General features: G+C 36.2%; 1 protein-coding gene across 5 annotated transcripts in view; it reads left to right on the top strand.

Annotated features, from left to right (window-relative positions):
- Window positions 1–16,665, top strand: part of DMXL2 (Dmx like 2) — a 172,649-nt gene that overhangs the window by 107,624 nt on the left and 48,360 nt on the right. For all 5 annotated transcript variants that reach the window (XM_050797905.1, XM_050797903.1, XM_050797904.1 and 2 more), the window contains exons 17-20: window positions 3,934–4,161; window positions 6,430–8,109; window positions 11,531–11,641; window positions 14,890–15,059. In XM_050797905.1, coding sequence (XP_050653862.1) covers window positions 3,934–4,161; window positions 6,430–8,109; window positions 11,531–11,641; window positions 14,890–15,059 — 2,189 coding nt within the window. The remainder of the gene's footprint in view (window positions 1–3,933; window positions 4,162–6,429; window positions 8,110–11,530; window positions 11,642–14,889; window positions 15,060–16,665) is intronic.

Below are 16,665 nucleotides of genomic sequence, written 5' to 3'. Positions count from 1 at the left end.
ACTAGCCTATGGGCACATTAGACATATTGAAAAAAAAAATAAAAGCTTGATTTATTTTTTTCAGTGAATATTTATTGAGTGCACATTATGACTGTTTTAGATGTCCATAGAACTAATATTGTACTTTTTTGTTAATACACATTCCCATGCAATACACTGTACATCATCAGCTTTATCATCATTAAAAGAAGCAGAATTGGCCGGGCGTGGTGGCTCATGCCTGTAATCCCAGCACTTTGGGAGGCCGAGGCAGGCAGATCATCAGGTCAGGACATCAAGACCATCCTGGCTAACATGGTGAAACCCCATCTCTACTAAAAATACAAAAAATTAGCCAGGCGTGATGGCGGGCACCTGTAGTCCCAGCTACTCAGGAGACTGAAGCAGGAGGATGGCGTGAACCTGGAAGGTGGAGGTTGCAGTGAGCTGAGATTGTGCCACTGCACTTCAGCCTGAGCGACAGAGCAAGATTCCGTCTCAAAAAAAAAAAAAAGCAGAATTGCTGTTTGATAAAATATAATTGAGTGCCTGAGGCTTATAAGCAGAACTGTTTTTGTAGAACATTAAGAAATACAGGTTGGGCATGATGGCTCATGCCTATAATCCCAGCACTTTGGGAGGCTAGGCAGGATGATCGCTTGAGCCCAGGAATTCAAGATCAGCCTGGGCAATATAGTGAGACTTCATCTCTACAAAAAAATAAAGAATTAGTCAAGTATGGTGGCATGTGCCTATACTTGGGAGGCTGAGATGGGAGGATTGCTTGAGCCCTTGAGGCAGAGGCTGCAATAAGCCGAGACTGCACCACTGCACTCCAGCCTAGGTGACAAAGTGAGACCCTGTCTCGAAAAAAAAAGAAATACAATTGTGATTAAAAAATTATTTCAGCCATTCTTTTGCTGTGCACATTTAGATTAATCTCTAAACAAATTGGGAAATCTGTAGTATGAAGCAAAGAAATTGATCATAGTTTTTTTAAAAAACAAACTTTTACTTTTTGAGAGATAATTGTTAAAATGAAGAACTACATGGATAGCCATATTACATTGAATCTGCTTTAAACTGTTAACTCAAAATATTTGAGTTGTAATAGTTTATTATTTCTTGTAATTATATTAGTTGATTTTATACAACTTCTTATACAACATTTAATACAGTGAAAGAATAATTTGTACTTTTTTGTTCACATGTATTATACATTATCACATAACTTTGTAGGTAGCAGTTCTAACTGGGCCATGAATTGGCATTAGAAAAGCCAAATTATTTGACAGAACCTTTACCTTCACCTAGTTGAGCCTAATCTTCTTGAGGCACCATGTATTTAAAAATTCTTTCAAAGCCTTTGGAGTTAATTTTTTGCATTATATGTTGTTTGACAGAAATGCAAGAGAAGGGATCTAAAACCAGTTCATCAGGAAGAGATTCACCCAGCAGAGAATATAGTAATTTCTAGAATTTGGCACAGAGATAGGAGTGACTCTGAAGAGATTTACAGAGGTAGTAACAGATCCTTGTGGGAGGACAGGAACTGTGTGATTTTGTTTGTCCCCACTGTTTATGAGGTGTGTGTCTCACTAAAGCCAGGGTTAGAGTTGAGTTGCTTGCCTACACTGTTTGTGACAGCAGTAGGTCACAGACAATGAGATTACAGTAGAGGCAAATAATTTACTCTTCTTAGCTGTGATAGAAAGCATCCATCTTTTTGTTCTAATCTTTGCTGCAGATTTAACAGTGTATCCTGCCATTCACATTTAATGCTTAAATTTACCACAGTAGTGAATATCCTGTTAGAGGATAAATGATTGGTTTAAATTTTGTTAGAGAAGGGAACATGTTGAGTACCTTCTGGGTGCCAGGTACTGAGATTGGTGCTTTATATATGTGAGATAGACATTATACCCAGTTTACTAATGGAGTAAGGGTAAGTAACTTGAGCAAGACCCATTATATAGTTTGTCACAGAACCAAGTTTCAAAATCAGGCCTTGGTGACTCTAAAGTCTTTGCTTTTTTTTTCTGCTCTTATTTTCTTTCTTAGCATGAGATATATGTTAGAAAATAGCATGCTTTACAGGAAGAGAAATGATGTAGTTTTAACCTTATTTTGCTGGTGAAAAAGTAGCCAGAGATGGTGAAGTGCCTGGCCTAAGGAAACACATCTCATTAGTGATAGAGCCAGGAGTGGGACTCCTGTATTCTGACTATGGATTCAAGTTTGTAGTCTCATTTCATTTTACAAAAATTTTTTTTTCATATTTCTTACTTATTGGCCTATCAGTATAAGATAGATTGACATGTTTAACAGAAACAAAAGAGGATTGATTATTATTTATTAGATATTCTGGTGCTCCTTGAGATGTACAAGGCAATAACATACCATCCCTGCCTTTAGTGAATTTGTGGTCCAATGGGGAGAGACAGATACACAAATAAATAAATAAATAAATAAATATAATATAGAGTATCTCTTATATGTCACGGAAGAACAGATAACTGAATCTTCGAGATTTATACTCACTGGAAGTTCTTTGCAAGATCAAGTCAATATGGCTTACAAAGGCAGTCAACTAATATTGTCTTAAATTTTCTTACAACTTTTACTTTTTGTGTTTATTCTTGAAATCATTCTCTGATTTGAGTACTTGATAGGAGGCTGCTAGTGTAACGTCTTCTTTGCCCCTAGCTAATTATATGGCCTCAGGAAAATCACTAAACTCTCTAAGTTTAAATTTCTTAATCTAAAAGTGAGGCAGTACATTGCTATTTCTTAAAGTTTGGTTCATGATCCATCTGTTTCAAAAACACCTGGGCTGCTTTACTGGGATCTACCCCGTATCATCTAAATCAGTGTCTCTGTGGTTAAGCCTGGGAATTTGCGTGTTAACAAATTCCTCAAGCTTTTAATGTGTTTTAAAGGTTGTAAGCACTGGACTGTGTAAGGGGTTTCTTTTAGCTTTTACATGTTGTGATTCTTCCCTGTCAGTCTCCCATGATAGAACTGATGCTAAGAAAGAGTAAAATTTAAAAAAAAAAAAAAAAAAAAAAAAGCTTATCAGAGTAACTAAGCAAAAGTTTGAAAATTGACCTTGTCTCCAAAGTAATTTTTAAAAAAAATTTTATTGATGCATAATAATTATACATACTTATGGGGTACATGTGATGTTTTTATACATGGATAGAATATGTAATGATCATATCAGGGTATTTAGGATATTCATTACTTTGAAGTTTATTGTTTCTTCAGGTTGGGAACATTTCAGATCTTCTAGCTCTTTTGAAATATGTATTGTTGTTAACTGTAGTCATTCTACTGTGCTATCAAACAATAGAACTTATTTCTTCTGTCAAACTTTTTGTTTGTACCTATTAAACAGTCTCTTCACCTACCCCACAACCCTTCCCATTCTCTGGTGTCTGTTATTCTATTATCTACCTCCGTGAGATCCACTTTCTTAGCTCTCATATGTGAGGGAAAGAACAGGTGATATTTGTGTTTCTGTGCCTGGCTTGTTTCACTTAACATAGTGACCTTTGGTTTCCAACTGTGTTGCTGCAAGTGACAGGATTTCATTCTTGTTTATAGCTGAATAGTATTCCATTGTGTATATACCACATTTTCTTTATCCGTGTATTCACTGATGGATACTTGGGTTGATTTTATGTCTTGGCTGTTGTGTATAGTGCTACAATAAATGTAGGGGTGCAGTTATCCATTTGATACACTGATTTCCTTTCCTTTGGATAAACACCTAGTAGTGAGATTGCTGAGTCATATGGTCGTTCTATTTTAAAGAGTTCTCTTTTCTCTGTATCCTCACCTCCAAAATACTTTTAAGAAGCTGTTTCTTAAATAATAACGAAGTAATATTCTAGCTCATATTTATAGTAATGATATACATACATTTTGTAATATTATAATTTATTTTTAAAGCTAAAGCTTCAGAAGGTGCTTCCTCTGAGAGTCTACTTTCAGTCCCTGGACAGAAGAATGTAGATTCTTCTCCAGAAACCTCTCCTAGTGTGAGCCCCATGCCACATTCTTCATCAATTGCCAATCTTCAAACTGCCAGTAAACTTATTCTGAGTTCTAGACTGGTGTATAGCCAACCCCTTGATCTCCCAGAATCAGTTGAAGTAATAAGAGCAACTCCTTCAGCAGGTAAGGTCATTTTAAGACTGCACAGTGGTAGCTCATAGTGATAAAATGTATAAACTCTTTAGGAGATAAAATACATGAACTCTTCTGAAATATGTGCTATGTTGACATTAAAATAAAGATTTATTTTCTTTTAATGATATGTCTAGATGTTTAGAAACACGTCTTTATTAGAAATAATTTCCTGACTGGGTGCAGTGGCTCACTTCTGTAATCCCAGCACCTTGGGAGGCTGAGGTGGGTGGATCACTTGAGGTCAGTAGTTCGAGACTACCCTGGCTAACATGGTGAAACCTTGTCTCTACTAAGAATACAAAAATTAGTTGGGCATGGTGGCATGCACCTGTAATCCCAGCTACTTGGGAAGCTGAGGCAGGAGAATCGCTTGAACTCGAGAGGCGGAGGTTGTAGTGAGCCGACATTGCACTATTGCACTCCAGCCTGGGTGGGCAACAGAGCGAGACTATACACACACATACACACACACACAAATTTCCTGTGATAAATGTAATCAGCTTGACAGAAAATAGTGTAAATTTTTACTATTTTGTGTGTTTTTTTTTTGAGATAGAGTCTTGCTCTGTTGCCCAGGCTGGAGTGCAGTGGTGCTATCTTGGCTCACTGCAAGCTCCCCTCCTGGGTTCACACCCATTCTCCTGCCTCAGCCTCCCAAATAACTGGGACTGCAGAAGCCTGCCACCATGCCTGGCTAATTTTTTTGTATTTTTAGTAGAGACGGGGTTTCACCATGTTAGCCAGGATGGTCTCGATCTCCTGACCTCGTGATCCACCCGCCTCGGCCTCCCAAAGTGCTGGGATTACAGGCGTGAGCCACCACGCCCGGCCAAAATAGTGTAAATATTTTAATGTGAGATGTCTTGCCTATACTTTGGAATATCATGATAGTAAAAATTTTAAAGAACAAATTCATTTGTAAACCACTGAGGCTTTTTTTTTTTTTTTTTTTTTAAATTAGGACTTTTCGTTCACATTGTGGTAATCATATCTCACTTTTATTAAGAATGTTTGAACAAGGGTTGGTGGATACTCTGAGGAAAAATGTAGGATAAAAGATTATAGTTTGGCTGGTCTGGAACGATACCGACTTTAGCAAGATAGATAAGATATTTGGAGGGCAAGACTGGCAGCTGTATTTAAAGTGATCTGCTACTTGTAGAATTTTAATTGGGGAGTTTCTAGAATAGTGTTTTTTGGAAACCAAAACTGGAGGTTCAGGGCTGTTAATATTACAGGTGGATGATATTCAGTAAGGGTGTTTTCTCATCCATCCCTAAGACAGGTTTGCATTTACAGTTGGAAAGATCATATTGAGAAGAGTGTATTCTGGGCTTTTGTGGCTGGTGCAGATCTAGGCCAGTTTGTTAATCTTTCAAAATATTTGAAAAGTTTGGGTTATACTCAAGTTTATTGGCGTTCATGATAATAAATTATATTTTACAGAGGCCTTATAAAATGTCTTATTTGACAATAATATTCTAGGGGAAACAGTAACTGATCCCAGTTGTTCAGATGGAACAGGCTCAGATGATTAATTAAGTAGCTTTCCCACTGTTAATGAAATTATTGATGGATTGAAACTCAAATCCAGATCTTCTGACCTCAGATCTTAATCTCTATATCCCCTTGTCTTATAGTTGACAACAGATGTACCTTGTTAGTCTTTGGCAGTCAGGAATAGATAAGAGGGTTCTTGTTCAGTGCTAAGAGAGGATGAATTAAACTTGGTAGAATGGGTAAGATCTATTGGTCTGTTTTGCTGTCTGAAGCAAAATTTAATGTACCACCTGGGGTCTGGATTATTTGAGGGAGGGTTAGGGGCATTTGAAAGGCAAATTGTAAAGCTCAGTTAAGTATTCATGATGAAAATGATTAAATATATAGTATGAAAGTCTAGGGAGGCATGTTGTGAAGGTAAATGTAAATAATAGAAACACATTAGGGGTTGACTTATTTCAGTGCTTTTGAGTTTTATTTTAAGTAAATGGTTGCCTCATTTAAACTTAATTACCTAAAAACAAATTAAGTGATTATTATTGCATACCTTGATTTCACTGATGGGCTCTTCAAGACCTTTATAGATACGTTGGCCAATGTACATTTAGTGGGATACTAGTTAAGAGGAAGACTACAGAGTTATTCTGAAGAAGCTCATAGTGACTTTGAATTGATCACATTCCAGAATTTGATTATTACCATATTATTTTGAGGCTTTATTATTATTATAACTAACTTTGCTTTTTCTTTTTTAAGGCCATCTGAGTTCTTCTTCAATTTATCCAGTGTGCCTTGCACCTTATTTAGTGGTTACAACTTGTTCCGACAATAAAGTACGCTTCTGGAAATGTTGTATGGAAACCAACCCAGACTGTAATAAAAGTGATGAGAAAGAAATTTATCATTGGAAGAGATGGCCTTTGATGAATGATGAAGGAGAAGATAATAGCAGTACAGTGAGCATCGTGGGAAGACCAGTTGCTGTTAGCTGTTCATACACAGGTCGCCTTGCAGTGGCTTATAAGCAACCTATCCACCATAATGGTTTTATTTCTAAAGAATTTTCCATGCATGTTTGTATATTTGAATGTGAATCTACAGGAGGATCAGAGTGGGTTTTAGAACAAACAATTCATCTTGATGATTTGGTTAAGGTTGGGAGTGTACTTGATTCAAGGGTCAGCGTTGACAGCAATCTGTTTGTATATAGCAAGTCAGATGCACTCTTGAGCAAGGATAGATATCTTATTCCGAATATCAAACATTTAGTACATTTGGACTGGGTATCAAAAGAAGATGGCTCCCACATTCTTACAGTGGGGGTCGGTGCTAATATCTTCATGTATGGAAGGCTTTCAGGAATTGTGACTGAGCAAACCAACAGTAAGGATGGAGTAGCTGTCATTACTTTACCACTAGGTGGTAGTATCAAGCAAGGGGTTAGGTCAAGATGGGTTCTTCTTAGATCTATAGACTTGGTATCTTCCGTTGATGGTACTCCTTCACTGCCTGTTTCTCTCTCTTGGGTAAGAGATGGGATATTGGTGGTAGGAATGGATTGTGAAATGCATGTATATGCACAGTGGAAGCATGCTGTCAAATTTGGAGACACTGAAGCTGATAGTCCTAATGCAGAAGAGGCAGCAATGCAAGATCATTTGACCTTTAAATCTAATATGCTGGCAAGAAAAAGTATTGTTGAAGGAACAGCTGTTTCTGATGATGTTTTTTGTTCACCAACTGTAATTCAAGATGGTGGCTTATTTGAGGCTGCACATGTACTTTCCCCTACTCTTCCACAGTATCATCCAACTCAGCTGTTAGAATTGATGGATTTAGGGAAAGTGCGAAGGGCTAAAGCCATTCTCTCTCATTTAGTAAAATGTATTGCAGGTGAAGTAGCAATAGTTAGAGATGCTGATGCTGGAGAAGGAACTAAGCGACATCTTTCTCGAACTATTAGTGTAAGCGGCAGTACAGCAAAGGAAACAGTCACCGTAGGAAAAGATGGTACTCGAGATTATACTGAGATAGATTCTATCCCTCCACTCCCACTATATGCATTACTTGCTGCAGATCAAGATATATCCTACAGAATTTCAGAAGAAAGTACAAAGATACCACAGAGCTATGAAGATCAGACAGTAAGTCAACCAGAGGATCAGTATTCAGAGCTGTTTCAAATCCAGGATATAACAACGGATGATATTGATTTAGAGCCCGAAAAGAGAGAAAACAAATCAAAAGTAATAAATCTTTCTCAATATGGACCAGCTTACTTTGGCCAAGAACATGCAAGGGTACTTTCAAGTCATCTTATGCACTCAAGTCTACCAGGCCTTACCCGTTTGGAGCAGATGTTCCTTGTAGCTTTGGCTGATACAGTGGCTACTACCAGTACTGAGCTTGATGAAAGCAGAGATAAGAGTTGCTCAGGTAAATATTCTCACTAAAAATGGATAAAGTTGTACCTAATAGAAATATTTGTATTATCTATATACTGACTCATTTATTGAATTGTAGTCTCAACTTTCAAACTTTGCATGGAAAAGACCTCCTTAATAGGCAATTACTATTATATAATATGCTCAGAAAAGACAGTTGAGGCAGGCATATGAATGCACAGATTTGTGAGATCCATGTGCATTTTCTCATGAGTTTTTACACTGAAACCTTTGTGTCATTTTTGATTTATAATCTCTTGTTTTTTGTGTGTGTTTGGGTGGGTTTTTTGTTTGTCTGTTTTTTTGAGACAGGGTCTTGCTCTGTTGCCCAGGCTGGAGTTGAGTGGCATAGTCACAGGTCACTGTAGCCTTAACCTCTCAGGCTCAAGTAATCTTCCCACCTCAGTCTCCTAAATAGCTGGGACCACAGGTGTGCACCACCATGGGGCCAAGCTAATTTCTTTTTTTTTTGTAGGGATTGGGTCTCCTTACGTTGCCCAGGCTAGTCTCGAACTCCTGAGCTCAAGCAGTCCTCCTGCCTTGGCCTCCCACAGTGCTGGGATTATAGGCATGAGTCACCATGGACTGGCCAAGTCTCTCGTTTTTTTAAATCAGATTGATCCCTGTGATTTTTCCTTTGATAATAACAGCCCATTTGTTAATGTTACTGTGGAATCATGAGGCTTATTGGGACCTCATGGGCTCAACTTGTTGGTCTTCCCATTTCTAGCCATAAACAACTTTTTACAATTACCTAATTTTCTCCAAAAAGTCTCTTCAGAGAGGTTTCCTTACAGTTAATGTCATACGTATTTTGCCTAATTCATTCTGTAACTAGAAAATTTTTGGCTGCTTCCTGGAACTAGATTCCATTCTCTTTTATGCACATAGTTCAGGGGAATGTTGTAGATTGTAAATGATAGCATTGGCAAAGGAAACTGAAAATTAATGATCAAAATTTCATTATTTCAATAAATATTGTGGAGGAGTGAAAAATGGCTGTGTTTCAGGTACTTTCTTTACTTTATCATATTTAATTATCACAATCTTCTAGCAGATAGCTATTATTATGTTTAACTTTATAGATGAAGACACTGATCCTTAAGAAATTAAGGGACTCACCTGAGATCACATAGGCATTAAGGAGTAGAAGTGGGGTTCATATGTGGATAAATTATTGACTCAAAGCCTGTACCCTTTTAACTATTTCATAATTTCCAGATTTGTGGGGGAAAGGCAGCTGGAAAATATCTCTTCATGTAGATTTACATCCCTATAGTATATCCCCCAAAGTTTTCTCCTCTGCAGGTTAAAGTAACTAGAGACCTAGGGTTTTGCCTATGACTTATTTTCTCACTATTAATTGGAAAAGAAAAATCTTAACCATTATGAGGTTGTATGCAGTTGAGTGAGATTCTTCCCAGAACAACCTTAAGCTTGTGTTGTGTGTTTAATATATATTAGTTTTTACTGTGGGACATTAAGAAAGTAGGCATGCCATAATTTGTAAAACAAAACAGTTTACACTTTCTAATACAAAAGTGTATCATTGGCTAAAGCAATATAGAAATAGTGTATCCTGGACACAGTGGACATTGATGAGGTAATAAGGCAGGAATGAATGTCTCCATTTCACAGGTGGGAAACCGAAGGTCAGAGATTAAATGAGTTACACATCTCAGTAAATGGATTCTAAGTAAATGAGTTCTTCCACTTGTTTCGGTGAAACAACGTACAGTCATTCTTGACTCTGCTTTCTCTTATACCTCATATCCAGTTCATTGGCAAATGCTATCAGTTCTATTAATATCCAGAATCCAACAATCAATTATCATTACCTCTGCAGTTACTACTCTGGTCCAAGTCCCTGTCATCTCCTGACTGCTTTATTCTTGTTACCTCCGTCTGTTCTTTGCCTAGGAACCAGTGATTCTTTTAAAATCAAATCACATTAAATCTCTCCTTTGCTCAACATAAACCAGTGCCTTCCTGTCTCACTTTAGAATAAAAGTTAAGAGCCTTAAAGTGGCCTAAAAGTCCCACACAGTCTGTGCTCATTTCTGCTCTATTAGAATGCTCTTCTTCCAGATTCATGCATGGCTCATTCCTTTACTTCCTCAAATTGCTGCTGGCATGTCATCTTACTAGAGAGTTCTTTCCTGGCCATACTGTATGAAATAGAACTCTCTTACTCTAGCATTCCCTATCTCTCAGTCCTGCTTTATTTCTGTTCGTAGCATTAATTTCCACATATTATTTGTTTATTGTTTGTCTCTACCTCCTAAAATATGATCCCCAAGAGAGTAGGGACTTTGCCTTATTCACTGCTGATTTCCCAGTACCCGAAGAGTTCCTCACATGTAATAGATGCTTGATTTGTTGAATGAATAAGTAGACAAATGAGCATGGTGGCTCACACCTTTAATGGCAGCACTTTGGGAGGCTAAGGTGGGAGGATTGCTTGAGGCCAGGACTTTTAGACCATCTTGGTCTAAAAGCGAGATCCTATGTCTATAAATAAATAAATAAATAGATATTAGGTTGGTGCAAAAGTAATGGCAAAACTGCAAATACTTTTGCACCAACCTAATAGCTATCTATCTAGCTAAATAGATAGATAGATGGATTGATATAGATAATGAAAAACAGAGCTAGGGCTTGATCTTTGGCCATTTAAAAGTTTTTTTTTTTTTTTTCTGGAAAATATTGTTTGATTGTATAATGTTTGAGTACTTCTGAAGTGTCAGTTATTGGGCTAGGTGCTGTCAGTATTTTTCCTTTGCTTTTATCCAGCAGTGGCTATAGTTTTGGTTACACTTGCTACACCTTCATACTTCAACTAAGTGGAATTCATTTGTATAAATAAATTTGTGGAATCAAGGTGAAGATTCAGCCTAACCATGTAACACTAACTAGCCAGGGGATTCAAATTTTAAATCTTTGGTAGTACGATATTTCAGTTAATTTAACCAAGGTAGAAAATATTACCTGTTTAAATATATAACAAATGATTTCACATCAGTTATATAATTTCCATTACGTCTCATTGGAATTCGTGTAGAAAATATTATTAAAAGTTGTACCTAACATACTATAGTTAATATATTTTTTATTGGATTTCAAGATGTCTTTCATTTATTATGTCACTATAAATGCTTTTGTTATCTGTTCTAATAGTTAATTGTATTTCCCCAAATCATTTTTCTTTTAAGAGTTTTCGTAGTCACATATATTTTTTTGTAAAGATATGATTTTTTTGTAAAAACGTTAAAGTGTTCAGGAAGGAATACACTAAAAATATCTTATGTATTTTATATAAATTATGACTAAGTTTAATGTTTATTTTATAGCTTATCAGTTTGTGGCCTCTTGCATTCCTTTTTCCTTAAACGTATTTTCTGTTTAAATTACAGGAAGAGATACATTAGATGAGTGTGGTTTGAGATACTTGTTAGCTATGCGCCTACACACATGCCTTTTGACATCTCTGCCTCCCTTATACCGAGTGCAGCTACTTCATCAAGGTAATTCACTCACTGAAGCTTTGCCAACTTTTACTTAATATTGGAGCGGTGGGGTTTATTCACATTTGTGTGTAAACATTAGGTAAGTCATTAGTGCATACCTATCACTGGCCTTAAGATCTTTCTGTCACATAGTACCCACTTACCATTTTTCTATGCATCCTTCGGCTCTATTCTGTGACTTACTTTTCTAACTAAGTTTAGAATAGAATTTATTTACTGAAGTAGTAGCTTAGGGGGTAAATGTGGTATGCCTGAGGTGGTAACCTGAAGTGGCTCTCTGCAGAGTAGCGCTAAATATCTTGATGTCTTTTCTTTGAAAAATTGTGTAAACTTTGCTCTGTGATATGTTTTTGTATTTATTTTAATGTAAGCATTATGTTCCAGTTATTTGCCAGCAAGTAAAGTTGATGATTCAGGAAGATCTGCCATATTGATAACAGTGGATTTGCATACTTCAAACATACTGCCACACCTGATTTGAGACATAAGGATTTATATCAGCCTTGTTATTACAGATTAAAAAATTGAAACCATAGAATTAAAAGTGACCTGCCCAGGATACAGGACTATTTATTAGAAGATTTGGAGTTCGAATCCCAGTCCAGAGCTCATTTCATTGGACCATATTTCTTTTGAAACCAACATCTTGGAAAGAGTCCCATAATATATGTCTTAGTATTACAGAACCTAGAACACTAGGCTTGATAGACTGTTATTCCTACCCATGGCACTTATACCCTTTAACCTATGAATGTTCTTTGAAAACATAACTTTAAATAGCCATCTGAAATTCTGTGTCTAAACTGTATTTTATCTACCCAATCCTTTATTTTTGAAATAGATTTTGCTGAGGTTTTTTTTCTGTTTGAATTGTCACTGTAATGAAGAACCTTGTAGCTTGGCAAGTAAGTATTTACATTCCTGTTTATTTCCTCATGCTAGTTTTCTAGCAGTGGAATTACTGAATCAAAAGGCGTGAAAATTATTCACTCTTGATAAGATAAGTATCATGAAAATGCCCTTCAGAAATACTGTGCTCATTTACATTCCCAGAAGTTTGTATACACTTACTGTGTACTCACAAAAATTGAAAACAAAAAATTATTAAAAATGTAAAATAAAAAAAGTTTGATGATGCCAAAACTCAACCCATTGCCCACATTTGATATTAACATTTTAAGCAATCTATGCCATTTGGATAGATTTTTAAAATGGTATCTCCATGTTCTCTTTAATTTTGGGTGATAGTCAAGTGGTATTGAATCAATTAATTACAATTTTGTACATTTCCTAGGGCAATCTAAAACACTTCAAATTTCTAAAGCGTTGTCAAATTCCAGTTTCCCTTCTACTACAGTTAAAGCATGGGCAATGAGAAGTGACTGGTGTTATAGGTGATGGTCCTGGGACCAGTTTTCAGGGAAAAATTAAGTAGCCAGTATGTAGATAGAAAAGCTGAGAAGAGCAGAGGTAAACTGTAGAGAATAGCCTGCCATTGGTAGGTAAATAAAAAGAAGTGCCTGTTGGTGCCCCTGTTCTTTTTCTTCCCTAATAACGTTTTTCACCTCTGCAAGTTTTCAAATACATTCACTGCTCTTAATCTTGCTTTCTGAACCTAATTCTTCTGACATGTCTGTGTGTATTTTTGTTTTGTTTCTTCTTATACCAAAATTTTAATTAATTTAAGGATATAGAATGTAATATGCTATGTATTATTTTATATTATAAATTTTGTATCAGCAAATTATGCATTTTGTGTTGCTATATATTAGTTTCTAAAGCAGAATTTCAATTATATGATGCAGTAATTCTCTCTTAACGGCAGAGATTTAAATAGTCAAAAAATTAGTCTGTCTTTTAGGTTATTAAAAACTAAATTTTTATTAATTTTGTCCGGTGTTTTCCCCTAAATTTATAGTGGCAGCCAAGACATGTTGCATTAGTTTTGTGGTATGATTACAAACACAGTTGTTATATGAGTGTTGGCAATGGGAAATTTAAGAGAGTTAAGATTGTTATTCAAAATAATAATAATAGTTTTTTGTTTTTTACTTTCAAAGGAATTATAGTGAAGCAGTAATTATTAGAAAAGCTTTAAACTGCATACAAAATCTGTATAGTAGTTGATAATGAAAAAAATTATGTGTAACAATATTGATACTTAATAGCACTGAGAGGCCTGTGTTGTAATGTGACTTTCATTGACCTCAGACATTTCTTTATTTCTAAAATGAGTTCATAGAGATGGCTACTTGGACTAGTTTGGCTTCTTTCCAAGGCTTCCCAGAGTTCTTCCCAGCATTCCCATTATTCATTACCATTCTGCATGGTTCACATTCATTACGTTGTGTTTTTACCTGCTCTAAGTCGAATTTCAGTAAGAGTGTTATTAATAATTGAACTGTTGATAAATCCATTAGTACTTGGAAGTCTAATAGCATCAGTAAAGATTTTGTTGCCTCTACAAATAGCCTAGATCTCTGTCAGTCTTCTTCCAGGAGGAAAAAAAACAAACCCCAAACAAAAAACAATGTTCATCAAAAAGCATCAATATTAGTCACTTTAAACTACTTTTAACTGAAGGCACTAAAAACAGAGGAATGTACATCATGATTGCAACTTACCCTTATTATTTTCTGGAACTCTCATGAAGTTTAGAGCTTACTTTGAAGTGATATTTAGCTCCGTGGGTAGAGAGAAGAATGGGGTAGTGGTGCTAGAATCGACATCCAGGCCGGTGAGCCAAGTGCTTTTGACTTGAACGAAGCTTTCACCATGCTTTCCTTCCCCTGGGCTCTTGTCGGGGACAACACACCTTGTGTCCTCTTGGGCAGGCCGGATTCACAGGTCCTCATGACAGAGAAACTTGGAATCAGGCCTGGGCCCTGCACTCTTAGTTGTGTGAGCTTGGGCAGCTCTTGTGACGTCTTGATAAATTTGGTGTGCCATACGTGTGAATGGCCTGATATTCAAATATTTTTATTTCTAATGATTAAGTTTTAGTGTCCCTATTTTTGTAGGGGAAACAAAAACAAATGTTGGGGGAAAAAGAGATTTGGATTTTGTGTATCACATTATTGATCTTGTATTCAGAAACTTATAAAGTCCTGAATCGATGACAGACTGCCTTTCACTCTTTCTGCTTCAAAATTCTTTCCAAAACGAATGCGTATGTGACTGCATGAAAAATTGTTTTTCTTATTTGATACAATTATGAAGGTTATTATTTTATATTTCCAATTTAGGTGTGTCTACATGCCATTTTGCCTGGGCTTTTCATTCTGAGGCTGAAGAAGAACTGATTAATATGATTCCAGCAATTCAGAGAGGGGACCCCCAGTGGTCTGAATTAAGAGCTATGGGAATAGGGTGGTGGGTGAGGAACATTAACACGCTTCGAAGATGCATTGAAAAGGTAACTTTTTTTTTAGTGGATTTTGAGTTATATTAAAAAAAAAACTTTTCCTAAAGAAAAAAAGATACCGTCTCCCAGAAAACCTGTAGTGGGAAATTTGTTTGTCTATCTTGAGGTCTTGAGATATATATATATATATATATTTTTTTTGGAGATGGAATTTCACTCTTGTCACCTAGGCTGGAGTGCAATGGCGTGATCTTGGCTCACTACAACCTCTGCCTCCTGGGTTCAAGTGATTTTCCTGCCTCAGCCTCCCAAGTAACTGGGACTACAGGCGTGTGCCACCACACTCAGCTAATTTTTGTATTTTTAGTAGAGACGGGGTGTCACCCATGTTGGCCACGATGGTCTCGAATCCCTGACCTCAGGCGATCTGCCCTCCTCTGCCTCCCAAATGGCTGAGATTACAGACATGAGCCACCATGACTGGTGAGACTTTTTAAAATTAAGTTTTAAAGATTACAAAAACTTGACCTTCATAAAACATCCATGCAGTATGATATTGTGTCTTTCTATATAGGCTGAATTTATAATATATCCGTGGAATAATAATATTTTCTGTTATTAATTGAGGTGTGCTGTAGTTTAAGAAAATGCAAAAATCTAAATTTAGAAAGTAAACTTGAGTTCTTGTTTGTTATTTACATTACAAATTAAACTTTTTATACAAAGGACTCTGTGCATCACTAGTTTAATAAGTAGCAAACGTTCTTTGCACGCTTGAAATCTCATTGGATAAAAACAGTTTTGATTTGTATGTACTTGAAGAACATATCTGTGGCAGCAAGTGAAATGGCTATAAAAGTTTTTAGGGCAGGTTTTTGGAGTCAGTTTTCTGGTAGATTCCTTTTAGGAAAAAAAAAATCAGTTCAGCTCTCTACCAGGTTTGGTGCCAGTTGCTTTTCATAAATAATTCCATGTTATGTTCTAATCAACCCTATGTCATCATTTCCATTTTACACATAATGGAACTAAGATTCAGAGAGGCTAGGTAACAAGCCCAAACTCCAGTCATTTATAAATGTTAGATTTAGCCTGTGCCCTTTCTACTTTAGCAGGATTAGGAAAGTGGAATTCTCATTCATATTTTCCTTTTAGTCCTTTGGAATTCCCTGGAGTACAATCAGTGGTACTATATTTGTGAAGTATGAATTTGTTTCTCTGAAGGATGCCAAGACCTTTTCCTGATTAATTCCTTAATAGTAGTTCCCCAAAGAAGACTCACCTGGTAAACTTATGTAGAATGCATATTCTCCATCTCATAACCAGAGATTTTAATTTGGTAGGTTAGTGGTAAGGCTGAGGTTTCTTCATCTTAATCAGCATCCCATGATTCTGGTGTGTATGGTTGTCAGATCACAGTTTTAAATGTGAGTCTAAAAGTATTGTTTTTCTGTTACATGTAAGGCTACCAACAAAATACCAGTATTTTCTTTTCTAAAATAAGCACAGATATAAGAAGGAATTTATTCCTGCACCAACTAAAAAATGTGATTTCTGATGTACAGGAAAAGTTAATTGTTAAAGAATATAAATGATGCAGTATCTACATTAAATTTTTTATATTCCAAAGCACTGGATAAAAGAGGATATATTTTATCTG

Source organism: Macaca thibetana, chromosome 7, assembly GCF_024542745.1.
Source record: "Macaca thibetana thibetana isolate TM-01 chromosome 7, ASM2454274v1, whole genome shotgun sequence".
NCBI classification, from domain to species: Eukaryota; Metazoa; Chordata; class Mammalia; order Primates; family Cercopithecidae; genus Macaca; species Macaca thibetana.
The sequence above is the reverse complement of the archived record's forward strand: the minus strand, read 5'-3'. Positions and strand labels throughout refer to the sequence as shown.